The following is a 14,325-nucleotide window of genomic DNA, read 5'->3' as shown; positions in this document are numbered from 1 at the left end:
GCAGATCTCGAAACGTAGTGTTACTGATTTCTTTTTTCACTGAACGATGGAAAATGTCCGGAAAAATCCTGTTTCTTTCAAATTTTATGATGATCCATTAGAGTAGCAATTTTAATCTTTTGAAGAAACGTTTAATTTTCACCTAAACGGGAGCTGTCCCTAAAAAATGACACAACTAAACCCGAGAACACTAACATGCGTGTGGGTTACCAAAGGTTTTTGCGAAAACAATTATTGTTTCTCTCCGAAATCTCCAAGCACTCAACAAACCTAGAGTTCAAAACATTTTTTTTCAAAATTACAAAAGAATTTACAGAAAAGTGATCAGAGCTGCTAAAGCGTATGACACCACCAAAGTATTGCTCAAAAAATGTTTCAAAAACCACTTAGGCCATAATTAACAATAGACATACACATTCCAACAAACGAATTGAAATACAGATTTGAAATGAATCAGTCAGTGATTCCACCTGGGTAGCTGATGAATTCAACAAATTCTTTGCTTCGGTTGGAGGTGAACAAGGACTCAGTCTTTCCTCCCATCAGTACGGAGCCCACCAGCCTCCATGGTTTTGTCTCCGGTAACAGAGGAGGAAATTGCCAGGGTAATAAGAGATTTACCATCCAAAATGTCGAATGATTTAAATTTTTTGTCAAAGTGGCTTCTAAAACAGTGCTAAAATAATTTGCTAAAGCCCCACTTGAACACCTCAATCATCTCTCTTTTCCCTCTGGAACTTTTCCCTCCTCTCTCAAACGGTCAAAGTTACCCCAGTTTTTAAAAAGGGCGACCCGTGTTCGTTCAAAATAACCGCCGGATTTAAAATCTTGCCGTCTTTAAACAAAGTTTTTTAAAAGGCCCTCTTAATTCGTATCGTGCGGTTTTTTGGAGAGTCATGATCTGCTGTCAATAAACTAGTTTGATTTCCAAAGTAGGAAGTCAACATTAAACGTAGTCGTTCGTCTAGTTGACTTGAATGAAGATAGACATGAAATTCACAGAGACACTAAGTGTCAGAGACATCGAAAGCGTTTGACTGCGTAGATAATTACACCTTGATCCAAAAACTGGAATTTTACGGCATACGGGGAGTACCTCTTGATTGGCTCAAACCTTATCTTAGTAATAGAAAAGATTTCATCAAAATGTCAGACATGCAATCAGGGGAAGATTACCTGAGCTGTGGAGTTCCTCAAGGCCCCATACTCAGCCCGCTTCTATTCTTGTAGCATGTCAATGACGCTGATTCATTGCTTGCTTAATCAAATTGTCCAATACGAAGATTATATGACTGTCTGTTTCAACGCAAGATCAACCCCAGAACTTGAATTGTGATATTCACAGAGCTCAACAATGCAATTCAGTGAGCTCAATCTCAAAACATACCCACCAAAGTCAACTTTCCTTAAATTTTGTTTACGAAATACAGACTCAGATTGGAATCCAACAGTCATGTTGGATGAAACTGAAGTTGACACGTCCTCTCAACTAAATTTCTTGAAAGAGGGCTGAATGGAATTCTCACGTCGACAATGTCTTCAGGCATTTATGTTTTGAGACTGCTTTCAAAATACTGCCCAATTCAGGTACTGATGACTGCGTATTATTGATTAATATACCCACATCTCTCATATGGAGTGATCTTATGGGGAGGTTGTGCAAACATACATTCTCATAGAATGTTTACCCTGCAGGAAAAAACAGTCAAAACAATTGCAAGACTTCAACAATGAGAATCGTGCAGACCAGTATTAAAAAATATCAAAAATTGTTGACACTTCCCTTTGTTTATATTTTGGAAACATAAAACAATCTAAATGCGAGGTCATAAGAGGTAGCGACTTACACTCTTATGACACTAGAGGCAGGAATAACTACCGTACTGGAAGACGCAGGACGGTGGCTTATGAACGATTGCCTTCGCAGGCAGGAGTCCAGTCGTAAAAAAATTGCCAAGTTCGATAAAAATGCCACAATGCATGTGGCAGTTAAAACTTGTCTGAAAACTTCGTCGATATTGGAAGTTATGTGAATGGTACATATATATGTGTATATGTATAGTATAGACGAGTTAATGGCACACATCTTCCTTCTAACATTCAAATTGGGTTTACCATAAGGTGTTTAGCTTTAGCTTGGGATTTTATTTAAATAAACATTTAAATTATTATCTAAGTTTTCCGTTTCACATCGCATCAGAACACTGTTAGCTAATGCATACAATATAATAACAAATCAACAATGTTGTACCAGAGGTTGATAATGACAAACATGGCAGATGTAATTATTGGCCTAAGATCGATAATAGCATTGGTACGATGATTGCCGAAGAATTTTGCATCAAGTGCTTGTTCTTTAACGGCAACAGAGGACAGTGGACACTTCTGATAATAGCGACCTTTAAAACATATGTGGGGTCTTACTTGCCGGAAGCGATGCAAAGTCAAATGTAACGTATTTTGTTACCAGGCGAAGTTAAAGCTAAGAAGCCCTTTCTAACACAACCTGGTCTTAAAGGTGACTTCCGAACCACCACCAATGGCCGGGCAGGCGGACTGCTTGCAAGGACGGGATCGCTCAGCGGTCACCCAGCCAAGCAGCAGCCACGCTCGACGTTGCTTGAGTTGCTTGATTACATTATCTCGCGATAAATACCGTACCCGCTACACTGCGCCATTAGCAAGTCTACCAAATTTAAACAAAAGATACAGAGTATTTGTTATATTGTGAGTCCTATATTATGTTTTTAGAGTATTACTGGTTAATCCAGATCACTCAGGTCCAATTAATCCAGATAAACGAGGTTTTACCGTATTTTATTCATTGGTTTTATCTATACGGCTTTGATTATTCTTAGATAATGTTATGGGTTTTATTCAAGAACGTTTGTTTTATTGAATTATAGTGTGTTTTCTTTCTCAACAGTGTTCACCTATACACCATTTACCATTTCCTGACGTTTTTTTGTTCCAAATGCGTTCTCTAACTCGTCTAAATATTGAATGTTCATTGATTCCCCAACATAAATGCATAGTGGAGCCGTGACGTGTACTGATTGAGATCAACACACGATCAACAGTTCTTAATAGTTCTTTGGCGGTTTAGTCGGCTTGAATACCTATTTAATATTAATTTTAAATATAAGATCTATTTTTTCAGTCCTTGGATGTAAGGAAGATCAGTGAGTGATATATGTTTATTTGGACTTGTTTATAAAGACTTTATTAATCTTTGTTTTAGTTCAGGTTCCTGTTGTCTTGAAACGTGTTCTGTACTTATCTCTTCTCTGCAAGTCCACTTTTATTTATCTCATAAGTTCATTGCGTGATCAATTAATGTATTCAACACCCGAACTTGTAGCTTGGATGATGGTAAGATTTAACGTTAGCCGAAGATTTTTGACAAACAGTGTTCAGACAAGACTTATCCGACCAATAGTGGAGGTGTTTAACTAATTCAGAGATCACGACGTGACGTTGTCTAAAGAAAGAAGACCATTTTCTGAAACTGTATGGAACAATCTTATTGTTTATTTTTTTAACGTATCAGTAAAAGATCTTGTTTCTTAGACAGCGTCACGTGATGAGTGGGGGATTAGGTAAAGACCAAAATTGGTCAGTTGAGCGAATTTCCACTCCATGTTTCCCTCTTTTGATTGTTGAATAAGCATTGCAGAAGGAGTAAACATTATATTTGGGTATGATTAATGATATAACCAAAATTCTTTAGACCAGTTGTATGTTTGGTGTTCGACTAATAAGTTGGAATTGAATGTAAACAAGTGTTTTGCCATGTCATACTCACGGAGGAGGATTCCTGATTTTAACATTTACTTCATAAGTAATAAAGCTTTAAAAAATGTTTCTAAAATTAAAGATTTAGGTGTAATTTTTAGTTCTTCATTCTGTTTTAATGATCATGTCCACATGCTGGTGTCGATTGCATACAAACTTCTGGGCTTTGTCAAGAGAAATTCAAGATATTTTCACAATACTGAGACAATTATGACTTTGTATAAAACTATGATAAGAAGTAAATTAGAGTAATGTTCTGTTATCTGGAATTCAATAAATGTGTTAGAGTGTAGCAATTTAGAGATAATACAAAACAAATTTCTTAAATTTTTATTTTACAAACAACATAATTACGTATGTCCTTACTACATGCCCACTTCTAATTTAAGGGAAATGTTTGAGATTAAAAAATTGTCCATAAGAAGGGAACTAGCCTCAATAAGTTTTTTATGTAAGTTACTTAATAACTCAGTTGATAGTTCGTATTTGTTAAGTCAGATAGGTTTGCATGTACCACATCATATATTTAGAGAATTTAATGTATTTGCTTTACCTAGATGTAGAACAGTTTCTCATTATAATTTTCCTTTGTACAAGACTCTGCGGTTTCTTAATTTAAACCAATTAAACTTAGATATTTTTAATTATAATTTGGAAAATATTTTAAAGATATGCAGCAACCTTTTATTTTGATTTAATTTATTGTTCATTGTAGAAGTGTATGTGTACAATGTAGCAAGTTGTTATTTTTATTTAAATTGTATAGAGTTCATTTATTTATGTTGTGTAAAGAAATTTAAATATTAAATTGTGTAACTGCCAGCAGTTTAGTTTAGTTTAGTTTGTTATGTAAAGTTCATATTAAGAGTACATTAATTTTAGTTAGGATGGCTGTTTTGGGAATAATTGAAGGTTTTGTACTTTGTTTGTGCTATATCATGTCCTGTAGCTGTCATGTAAAATTGAAAAAATAAATAAATAAATAAATAAATTCTTCGTCATAGCGTCTACTGAATGTTCATTCAAATTAGGCAGCAGACGACATCTCATACTAAGGAAGGAGGTTCATGAGTTGAGAATTATGAAACGCTTTAAGTTATCCTCTCAGACATGAGAAAGTAGCAATCGAGTAACCCTTTAAAGACTTCATTTGATCATTTAATGATGCACTCACCATTCCAACTGACACCATAAAAATGAATTTTCGAAATGAATTATGAATGAAATTCTATTTTTAGCATCTATACTTTAATGAACAATATATTATTAATCAATTACTTTGTTCAGGTATAACTGAATACTGATCAAAGTAATCACAATCATGATACTGTTATGCAGTCACGATACTGCTTAGAGATATGATTGTAAAATTAATTATTTTACACCATACTGTACTAAAACCGTCTGTATTTTATACGTGTATGGTGATTATAAAATTATTTGGTTCGTACCTGAATAATGATGAAAACAGCTGTGTTTCAGCATCGACAGAACAGTTGTATCAATATTTGATGTATTCCGCTTCAGGTTGTAATTGATTTTACAGAAATTATAGTGAGCAATGAGATTCTAATAGAAGCCACAGAAACTATTGAAGAGCTATAACAGCCCGCAATAAAGCTGTTTAAAATTTCTCTTCTACTTTTCAGAATTTACAAGTAAAAAAAGTTTTATTGAATTTAAGTAACTTCTATCATTATTATAAACTACTATTTGTAGTACGATACAACTCGATCAGATACCACCATAATGTATCAGAGACAAGCATGATAGCTCGTATAAAATACGGTACCGAATTAGCTTTCTTTACAGAAATTACATTTACTATGTCTAAAGATATAAATACAGGAATATATTTGTAATATCGTTTTAGTTAAAGCGTCAGACAATAACACATAGTGTCAACTTGAATACATTTTAAAGCGCATGCGATGTAGAAGTGTATTGGAAAACCAAAAATACGATTGTCGCCCGTAATAATGAGGAACCGATAGTCTAGTAGTATAATCATGTCTGAGACGGCCGTAGAACCCTGCAATCGCAGCACAACACTGCTCTCAACTCCGTGCTCGACAACGCCTACAGCTTCAAGAGGTTATTGAGAATGCTCACCAGACGATCAAACCCTCACCACCACCACTCTGACTTCACAGCCTTTTTCCTCCATGGATACAAAAAAATGTCCTTCAACATTGTGTCTAACAAGGATTATTTCTGAGATTATACGAGTACGATATGGCGTATACATTGCAGCTAACCGTTATCCACATAAAACAGGTGAGTATAATGTTTACCTAGAGCAGACTTCAGCCTAGCATCACTGTCTTACGAAGGGATTCATGTCAAATTATACTCGTATGTTATTAGCTAAAATGCTAAGGGGCTTAAATACAAACACTTGTCTTGTAGAACATTACAGTGGATACTTCAGTGTTCCATGACAAAGCCCCCGTCAACAATGCAGTGTAGATAATTGGAATTAAAAATAATAGCAAAAAGTAGGATTTGCTATAGCAGTAGAAAAGCGACGTGATAATGAGTGATAATGACCTTGTCCTCCTGAGGACGGTGTGGACTTCTTAGTTGCCTCCTGGCAGTTGCGCAGTGTCATCCTATAAGGTATTCCGTCCCATAACAGCTTTTTTCCATCTTACATCCCAGATAAGAAGATTTACAAGTTTTCAGAAACGTATGCACTAATATGGCAAGCTAGAGTTTACAAAATTACTTTACTGAAAGGTTATCTCGTATACGATATAAAGTGACGTGAGTAGATATGAATATGGGGTTCCTAGCTCACTTTTGGAGCCAACAGCAAATCAAAGTAAATTATTGTAAAGTAAATTGTTCAAAATACTATAAATAATACAACAGAAAATCTTTTAACCACACTTTTGGGACAGACCAGAAATCAATGTAAAATACTGTTCAAAGGAACATAAATAAACCCACAGAAAATTTCTTGTTCAGACCTGTGTGTTTCTGAAAATTGTTATTAAAAATCTTTTAAAAATATGAAAAATAATCTATTAAAAACAACAGAATAATATGTAAAAAACTGAAAATTCTCGTAAAACCAATTAACAATCTGCTACAGTCAATGTAGGAAATTGAAAATACCCTTGGATTTTCGGTTATTGTTGTAATGTAGTTTCTCAACATTAACTATAAATTATTTTGAAAAAATCCTTCGAAATAGAAGCTAGGACACTTCTTCACCGATTGATTAGCCATATTTATGTGGTAGTAGGGTAGCTGTGATAAGTAATGAGAACTTAAAATATTTTCGGATTATTTTCGTCCAATTAATATTCTGTATATACAGAGTAATTTATGTAATTTTGCCCAAATTTGCAGATGAAACACAATTTTTTATATTTTATGACTAATGCTTTATATAATGGTTATGTACATGGGTGAATAAAAGTCAGGACCTCTCCTTTATTTTGTTATACATTTCATATAATGAAATATCCTTTGGGTAGTGCACCGTAGAAAGGAAAGTTTCATTTGGTGATTTTGAAAATTTATCGTGTCCCCCAAAAATATGGGATTTTTGGAGCAACTCAAACATTTTAAATGTAAACTCCTCGAAAATGACCGCTCATTTCGAGGTGCATAAAAAACTTAAAGAATTGTTATAATTAGAAATCGATACCTCTTTCCCATCAAAAGTAATACCCAGAGTTACCAGAACAATATTTTTTAACAACTTACCACGTTGCCAAGTCAAATGAAATGTTCAAACTGAAGTCCTCCTACTGTTTGGCAATGAGAAAATCGTCGGGTGAGCTCTCTCTCACATTTTGAAAAGTCTGAAGTGGTATTTGGTTGCAGGCCTCAACAATCTTGTTTCTTAAATCTTCAACGTTTTCTACTGGTGTCTTGTAAATTATGGATTTAATTTGACCCCATAAAAAGAAGTCTATGCTTGTAAGGTTCGGAGACCGCGCAGGCATTCTAATAGACCATGCCTACCAATCCACTGACCACGTAGTTGAGTTCTCAGGACATGTCGTACAGCACGGTGAAAATGTGATGGGCACCCTGCTGGAATTAAACGATTTCTTAATAAAATTCATGTTCATTTTTCCCAATGACAGTAGTAATTGTGGGGATAATTTATTCTTGTAAAATTTGCAAATACAGTTCACCAATAAGATTCCCAGTAATAAAAATGGTCCTAAAATGTAATTTCCAAAAATCTCGGCCCACACATTTTCTTTTTCTGGGTAATGGATGCAGGATTCATGGAAAACATGGGGATTATCTGTGTCCCAGTACCTGCAGTTGTGTTTGTTAACAACTCCATTGATAAAGTAACAGCACTCATTACTGAACACAACGTTTTGAAAAAACAATGGAAGACCAGAAATGAGTGCTTCTATTTCCTCACAAAATTGTAGTCGACGGAGTGGTTCTTTTTTATTTAGCTCACGTACAAGCTGAAGTTTTTACAGTTCACTAAAAACGTAAGATTTGCTACTGCTCTGGTGGACTGCTGTGGATAAACTGTGCTACTTGTCACGGATCTATCAGGATGTGCAACAGTAAACCAACTTTCTGCCTCATGATAATTATAATTTGAAAGTCCGAAAATAAATATAATTTCTACTTAATCGTTGTGAAAACGGGGCATTATTATTCGTAGGCAGTAAGAATATAAGAATATTATTGAAAAGTAAGAATGATAAAGCGATTCAAAATCAATAACTGTAATGATATTAAAACACACAACAATTTCTCAAAACACTTCGCAAAACAGTAAATACACACAATAATGATACCACTGGATAATAGTGATCCACTGGATAATAGTGATCCACTGGATAATAGTGATCCACTGGGTAATAGTGATCCACTGGATACTAGTGATCCACTGGATAATAGTGATCCACTGGATAATAGTGATCCACTGGATAATAGTGATCCACTGGATAATAGTGATCCACTGGATACTAGTGATCCACTGGATACTAGTGATCCACTGGATACTAGTGATCCACTGGATACTAGTGATCCACTGGATACTAGTGATCCACTGGATAATAGTGATCCACTGGATAATAGTGATCCACTGGATAATAGTGATCCACTGGATAATAGTGATCCACTGGATAATAGTGATCCACTGGATAATAGTGATCCACTGGATACTAGTGATCCACTGGATAATAGTGATCCACTGGATAATAGTGATCCACTGGATAATAGTGATCCACTGGGTATAATAGTGATCCACTGGATAATAGTGATCCACTGGATAATAGTGATCCACTGGATAATAGTGATCCACTGGATAATAGTGATCCACTGGATACTAGTGATCCACTGGATAATAGTGATCCACTGGGTAATAGTGACCCACTGGATAATAAGCACTCTAAGTATGACCTGTTCTGACGAGATTGAAACAAAGAAGGAACTTGTTTGTACTAAACCGTTGTTGGAATCGATATAGCCCGGCCACTCATTGCAAATTCACTGCTTATCAGTGTACTTTCTAATCTTCATTGGATCCTTCGTCCATTACATTCCCAATTGATTCAGAACAAAAACAATATGCGAGTTCACACGCAGACAGTAACTTTACAACAACTAAATGTAAGCGTAAAAATTAAAATTTGGACAACCTATTATTTTGTATGGGAAAGAGCTTGCGATCTCCGGTGTTCACTATTCTTTAAGTTGTTTGTACTTTTCAAAATGAGGGTTCACTTGAGTGGGGTTTACATTGATAATTGTTGAATTGCCCAAAAAATCCCGCATTTTTGGGGGACACAAATAATTTCGAAAATAACCAAATGAAACTTCCTTTCCACATTGCACCACTACTCATAGGATATCTCCTTATATAAACTTTTGAACAAAGTAGAGGGAGGGGGGTACTGACATTTTATTCACTCTGTATAAATGACACCTTATGACATACATACAATACTTTAAGGAAGTTTCTTATTCAAATTGCAAGGTTAAATGTACAATATTATCAATTAAATTATAACGATCATGAGATCTTGCATTTTTTCTTTAATCTACCAAATAATAGGGAAACATTTTTTAAACACTGTATTGCCCGTAATTAAAAGAAATAATAGAATTTATATAATAATGTCTGTAGGCAATTTAATACAGTATCTATTATTTAATGAAATGATTAGCAATTCTTAAAATACACCATTTACATTTGATTTCGTTCATTAGATACATTTATATAAATGTTCATATTTTTATTCATGAACATCTGTTCTATTTACTTTTGAATTTCATATCTTTGGAATTTCATACATGCAGAAATGTTAATTTATATGGTTACGTTTTATAAAACATTTTCTTCGAAATGTCCTTAAAATGATGTTTAAATTTTAAAATGTGTTTAATAGCGGTTAGTTTCTCAAATGTTGTAAAATCTATCAATTGTTTCTTATCAAGTTTTATTTCCAATTTCAACTTGATTTTAGATTGTGCAATCTTTAACCATACTTTGTATTAATGCTTTTAAAGTACATATAAGTTCTTTTGTTGTTTTTATAAATAAAAAACCGTAATATTTAGGCAGGAATACCTTGCCTGCAAAATCTTTTATTGAGTGTTGATATTAATATATTTTAAACTAGCTTTACCTCATTAAAAAACTATAACGTTTTTTAATTCAAGGTTCGTCATCTAAAAAGTAAATTTTTAGCTGAATACTCTATATAAACAGATTTGATCATTTTTATTTGATGATATTTTTTTCTCATATTGATTAAAATGCCATTACTAAAATATAGATTGTGTACTTTTCGTTCTCTATTGCAGAGGAAAACAAAATAACTTTGTATGTAGTTATTTAATTAATTATGAATTAGCTTTATATCAGTTTCAAATAAGTAGTAAATATTATTAACTTCATTGAGAAGATTTCATAAACAAAAAGTTGATAAAAGGTATATATAAGTTTATGTGATATTATGTAAAATGTCCAGGTAAAATTCTGCAACCAAAAACAAAAAGGATAGTTTGTATTCAGTGGAATTATTGAATTATGTGCAAATAATATTACATACGTTAACGAAGCCAATGTGTTATTTATAATTGACAGTTAAAATGCAAGGAGACTATAAGAAGTAAAGCTAAACGGTTGTAGATGATCTGAAAAGTGTATTGACTATAAAATTCCTGCTTTATTTGGGATGTATTATAAAGAAACATTCTTAATTAACAAAACTTGTGTAAATGACACCGAAAAATTTTAACGGAGACGGCAAACAATAAAAACTGTGATGATACCATGTAATTCTAAGAGGTGTGATACAAAAATATGGTGAATAAATGTTTATTTACATAGTAATAAATAAACTTATATTGAATTCGATGTATGGTAAAATCATACTCGTATATGGTAAAAAGTGATATCAAGAGGATACCAAGAGATAAGAGTAGTGGTTACTTTACTTTACTATAGTCTGAGTGAATCTCTGTTGAATCGCTTTATTGCAAATCAGTGGTTGAACAGATGTTATGATGGCTCCATTGTTTGTATGGAAGGCCCGGCGGGAGAGCTTAGTACGACAGTACGAGAAATTACCCTGGTGATATTTGTTGACCGCTGTTATGACCAACTTCAGCTGCTCCACGTCACTAGACTATAATCCAGACAACTGCCAGTTATTGGAATCTACTGTTCACACAAACACACACCGAGAGATGGATGAGGTGAATGGATAAGTGAGAGAGGTACCTGATAACGCTGGCCACAGCAGCGGCCGCAACAGCTGTGCAGAAGTCCCGTGCGACTGCCTGCCGAGTGCGTTGGGCTGATCAGGGGGCTGGGCGATCCCGGCCTCTTGGGCTGTCCGTTGTACGGCACTTCCAACTCCACGAACTCTCTGTCCTAAAAACGAAACGTTACAGCATTACTCTACGTCGTTGATGTCGTTAGGAACGTTTGGTTTGAAAAAGGAGGTAGGTGGGAGTATTTGTGGGTAAGCAGCTATAACTTCTTTGTTTGAAGTTTATTTTTGAAGATGGAAGGATTGTGAAGGAAACAGGATTTTTCCGGACATATTTGCCATCGTTCAGTGAAACAAAAAAGCCTAGTTTTAGCCGAGTTTGTAATTATGTGTTAGGTTTATTATTTACCTGAAGAAGAGATCAGATTGCAGATCTCGAAACGTAGTGTTACTGACTTTTTGTTTCACCGAATAAGGGTATAACTTTTTGTAATTTGACGAAATAAACACAATAATGCATTTTTGAACTATAGAGGACATTAAAAAAAAACATAAATATATATATTTTAAACCAATGAGGATGATGTTATCAACGGACACTTAACAAACTTCAGTAATCAAAACTATCGCCCCAATGTAACTATAAAAGTCAAGAATGTCTTATTTCACCAGGCAAAGTTACAGCTAAGGAGCCCTATCTGACATTTAATATAGAGATAAAAAGCTTAAAGGTGACTTCTGACCCCCACGAAACGCCGAGCAGGCTGCTTGTAAGGACAAGATCGCTCAGCGGTCACACATCCAAGCAGCAGCCACGCTCGACGCTGCTTGATTCAGTTATCTTGCGACAACCGTCCTTACTACACTACACTGTGCTATTGGCAACAACGTAAGCTATAGTACAGCTAACAGTATTGTGATTTACCAAAACATTCTGTAGTACCACTTACAAATCAGTAACAAAGTGTTTCAAATTTGAGTATGGTAGTTTTTTATCTGGGAGGAAGTTGAGAACAGAGAGAGGAACTAAAATGGGATAAAACATTAAAATTTGGGGGAACTATCCTAATTTAAAATACTTATGTTGAGTTTAGTGTTATTCAACTCGTCGCGTTGACATAGAGAACAATTCCTTAATTTATTACCTTATCAGAAATCACCTTTCTCGGAAATTATAAATTTTCACGTGTTGTGTTTGTTTTGGAATGACATTTTTAATGGGATATCCGAAACCTGTACGACGAAATGTGATAACTAAGGTACTAACTAATTAAATACTACCCTACAAGAACTTATTCTTTAACTGATACAAGAAACGTTGAAAACAGATTTAAGTCAACCTAGATCAATGTTCTATTATCTGTGCTTTTCACAAATCTTGTAATTCCGGAACATCCAAAATCTACAATCTTTATTTATTGACAGTTTCTAAACATTCACACATTTACAGATGTTACTTATATTTAAGTTAAAACGCCAATTCCCTTTTGCTGTTTTCTAATAATGAATTATTGACCTCTGTCGTGCATAAAGCCTAGATACATAATAATTTTATAAATTGTCTCTGATTTTCTTTCTTCTGATTACGCAGCTTGACTTGTGAATAAGCATTTTCAGTCATATAACTATATTATGGAGGAACTACTTATACATAGTAAAACTATATACAATTTTGAGTAATTTACTCGTCAGTTACAACTTTAAATGTGTTAAAACATTGGCCATTTAATTAAACCTACTTCTAAAAACTATGTTTGCTTCTAATTTACAAACTTGTAAAATGAGGGGTTTGCAACATAAATTTACATAACTAATCCTTCTCTTTATATATTTCTTTACTTTTAGCAATTGTAAATACTTACAATTTTCAAATCAAACATTATACAGATTGTAATACATTATATACAGAAAACAACCGTAATTAGTAAAACAATAAATCAGTAACACTACGTTTCGAGATCTGCAATCTGATCTCTTCTTCAGGTAAAGAACTAACCTAATACATAATATTACAAACTAGGTTAAAATAAACAAATCTTACCAAAGCGTTGTGGCACGCCTAAGTCAGGAATCACAACCTACATTTTGTTTTTGTTACTGATTTATTGTTTCACTGAACGATGGCAAATCTCCGGAAAAATCCTGTTTCCTTCACAATCCTTCCATCGTCAAAAATAACCTTCAAACAAAGAACCATAATTAAACACCTCAATATTTTATGCGTGGCTGAACACCTACTTCCGGCTTTAGTCTAGTGATATCCGATAGACAAATTGAACAGACTCAGTCACGAAGACAAATTCTAGCTATCTATCATCTCTGTCCTTAGATATTCATTTAGCGTATGGTAGTTATTGATCCAAGAAATTATTGCGAAATATTAATAATACTGTAAAGTACGTGATAAAGTTCACACCTTTTGCTTTTTTGATCAGTCAAACCAGCACTGGAGTTGCACGCGCTTAACCCTAGCGATAAAGTAGTTTTTATTTTATTAGTTATTATTTTGGAAAATTATTTGGGGATGCGAAGAAGGAAGTGTTCAGGATTAGAGCTGTTAAGTAAGACTAAGTTTTCTAAATAAGGCTGTGTAATTTAAAGAGGTCCCTCAATGATAGTCGCCTCAGGCAAATTGTCAGTTAATAATAACATTAGAATGTTATAATAAATATTTACTATCAGCTCTGAAGGTAAAGATTTCTTTATTAGTGCACAACCCTTTCTACTTCGGTTTTACCTATGTAGTGACAAAAAGATCAATCTGTTGGTCTGTCAAAGAATCTGTCATACTTGGACGAGTACCTATTGTTCAGTT

At 34.1% G+C, this 14,325-nt stretch overlaps 1 protein-coding gene across 2 annotated transcripts in view; it reads right to left on the bottom strand.

The window, feature by feature from the left end:
* The window catches only part of LOC124368756 (potassium voltage-gated channel protein Shal), a 436,395-nt gene that overhangs the window by 75,732 nt on the left and 346,338 nt on the right, over positions 1-14,325 (bottom strand). For both annotated transcript variants that reach the window (XM_046826103.1, XM_046826104.1), the window contains exon 4: positions 11,519-11,671. In XM_046826103.1, the coding sequence (XP_046682059.1) occupies positions 11,519-11,671 (153 nt within the window). The remainder of the gene's footprint in view (positions 1-11,518; positions 11,672-14,325) is intronic.

This window comes from Homalodisca vitripennis, chromosome X (genome assembly GCF_021130785.1).
Source record: "Homalodisca vitripennis isolate AUS2020 chromosome X, UT_GWSS_2.1, whole genome shotgun sequence".
Classification (NCBI taxonomy): Eukaryota; Metazoa; Arthropoda; class Insecta; order Hemiptera; family Cicadellidae; genus Homalodisca; species Homalodisca vitripennis.
Note: the sequence above shows the minus strand (reverse complement) of the source record. Positions and strands in the feature narration are given on the sequence as shown.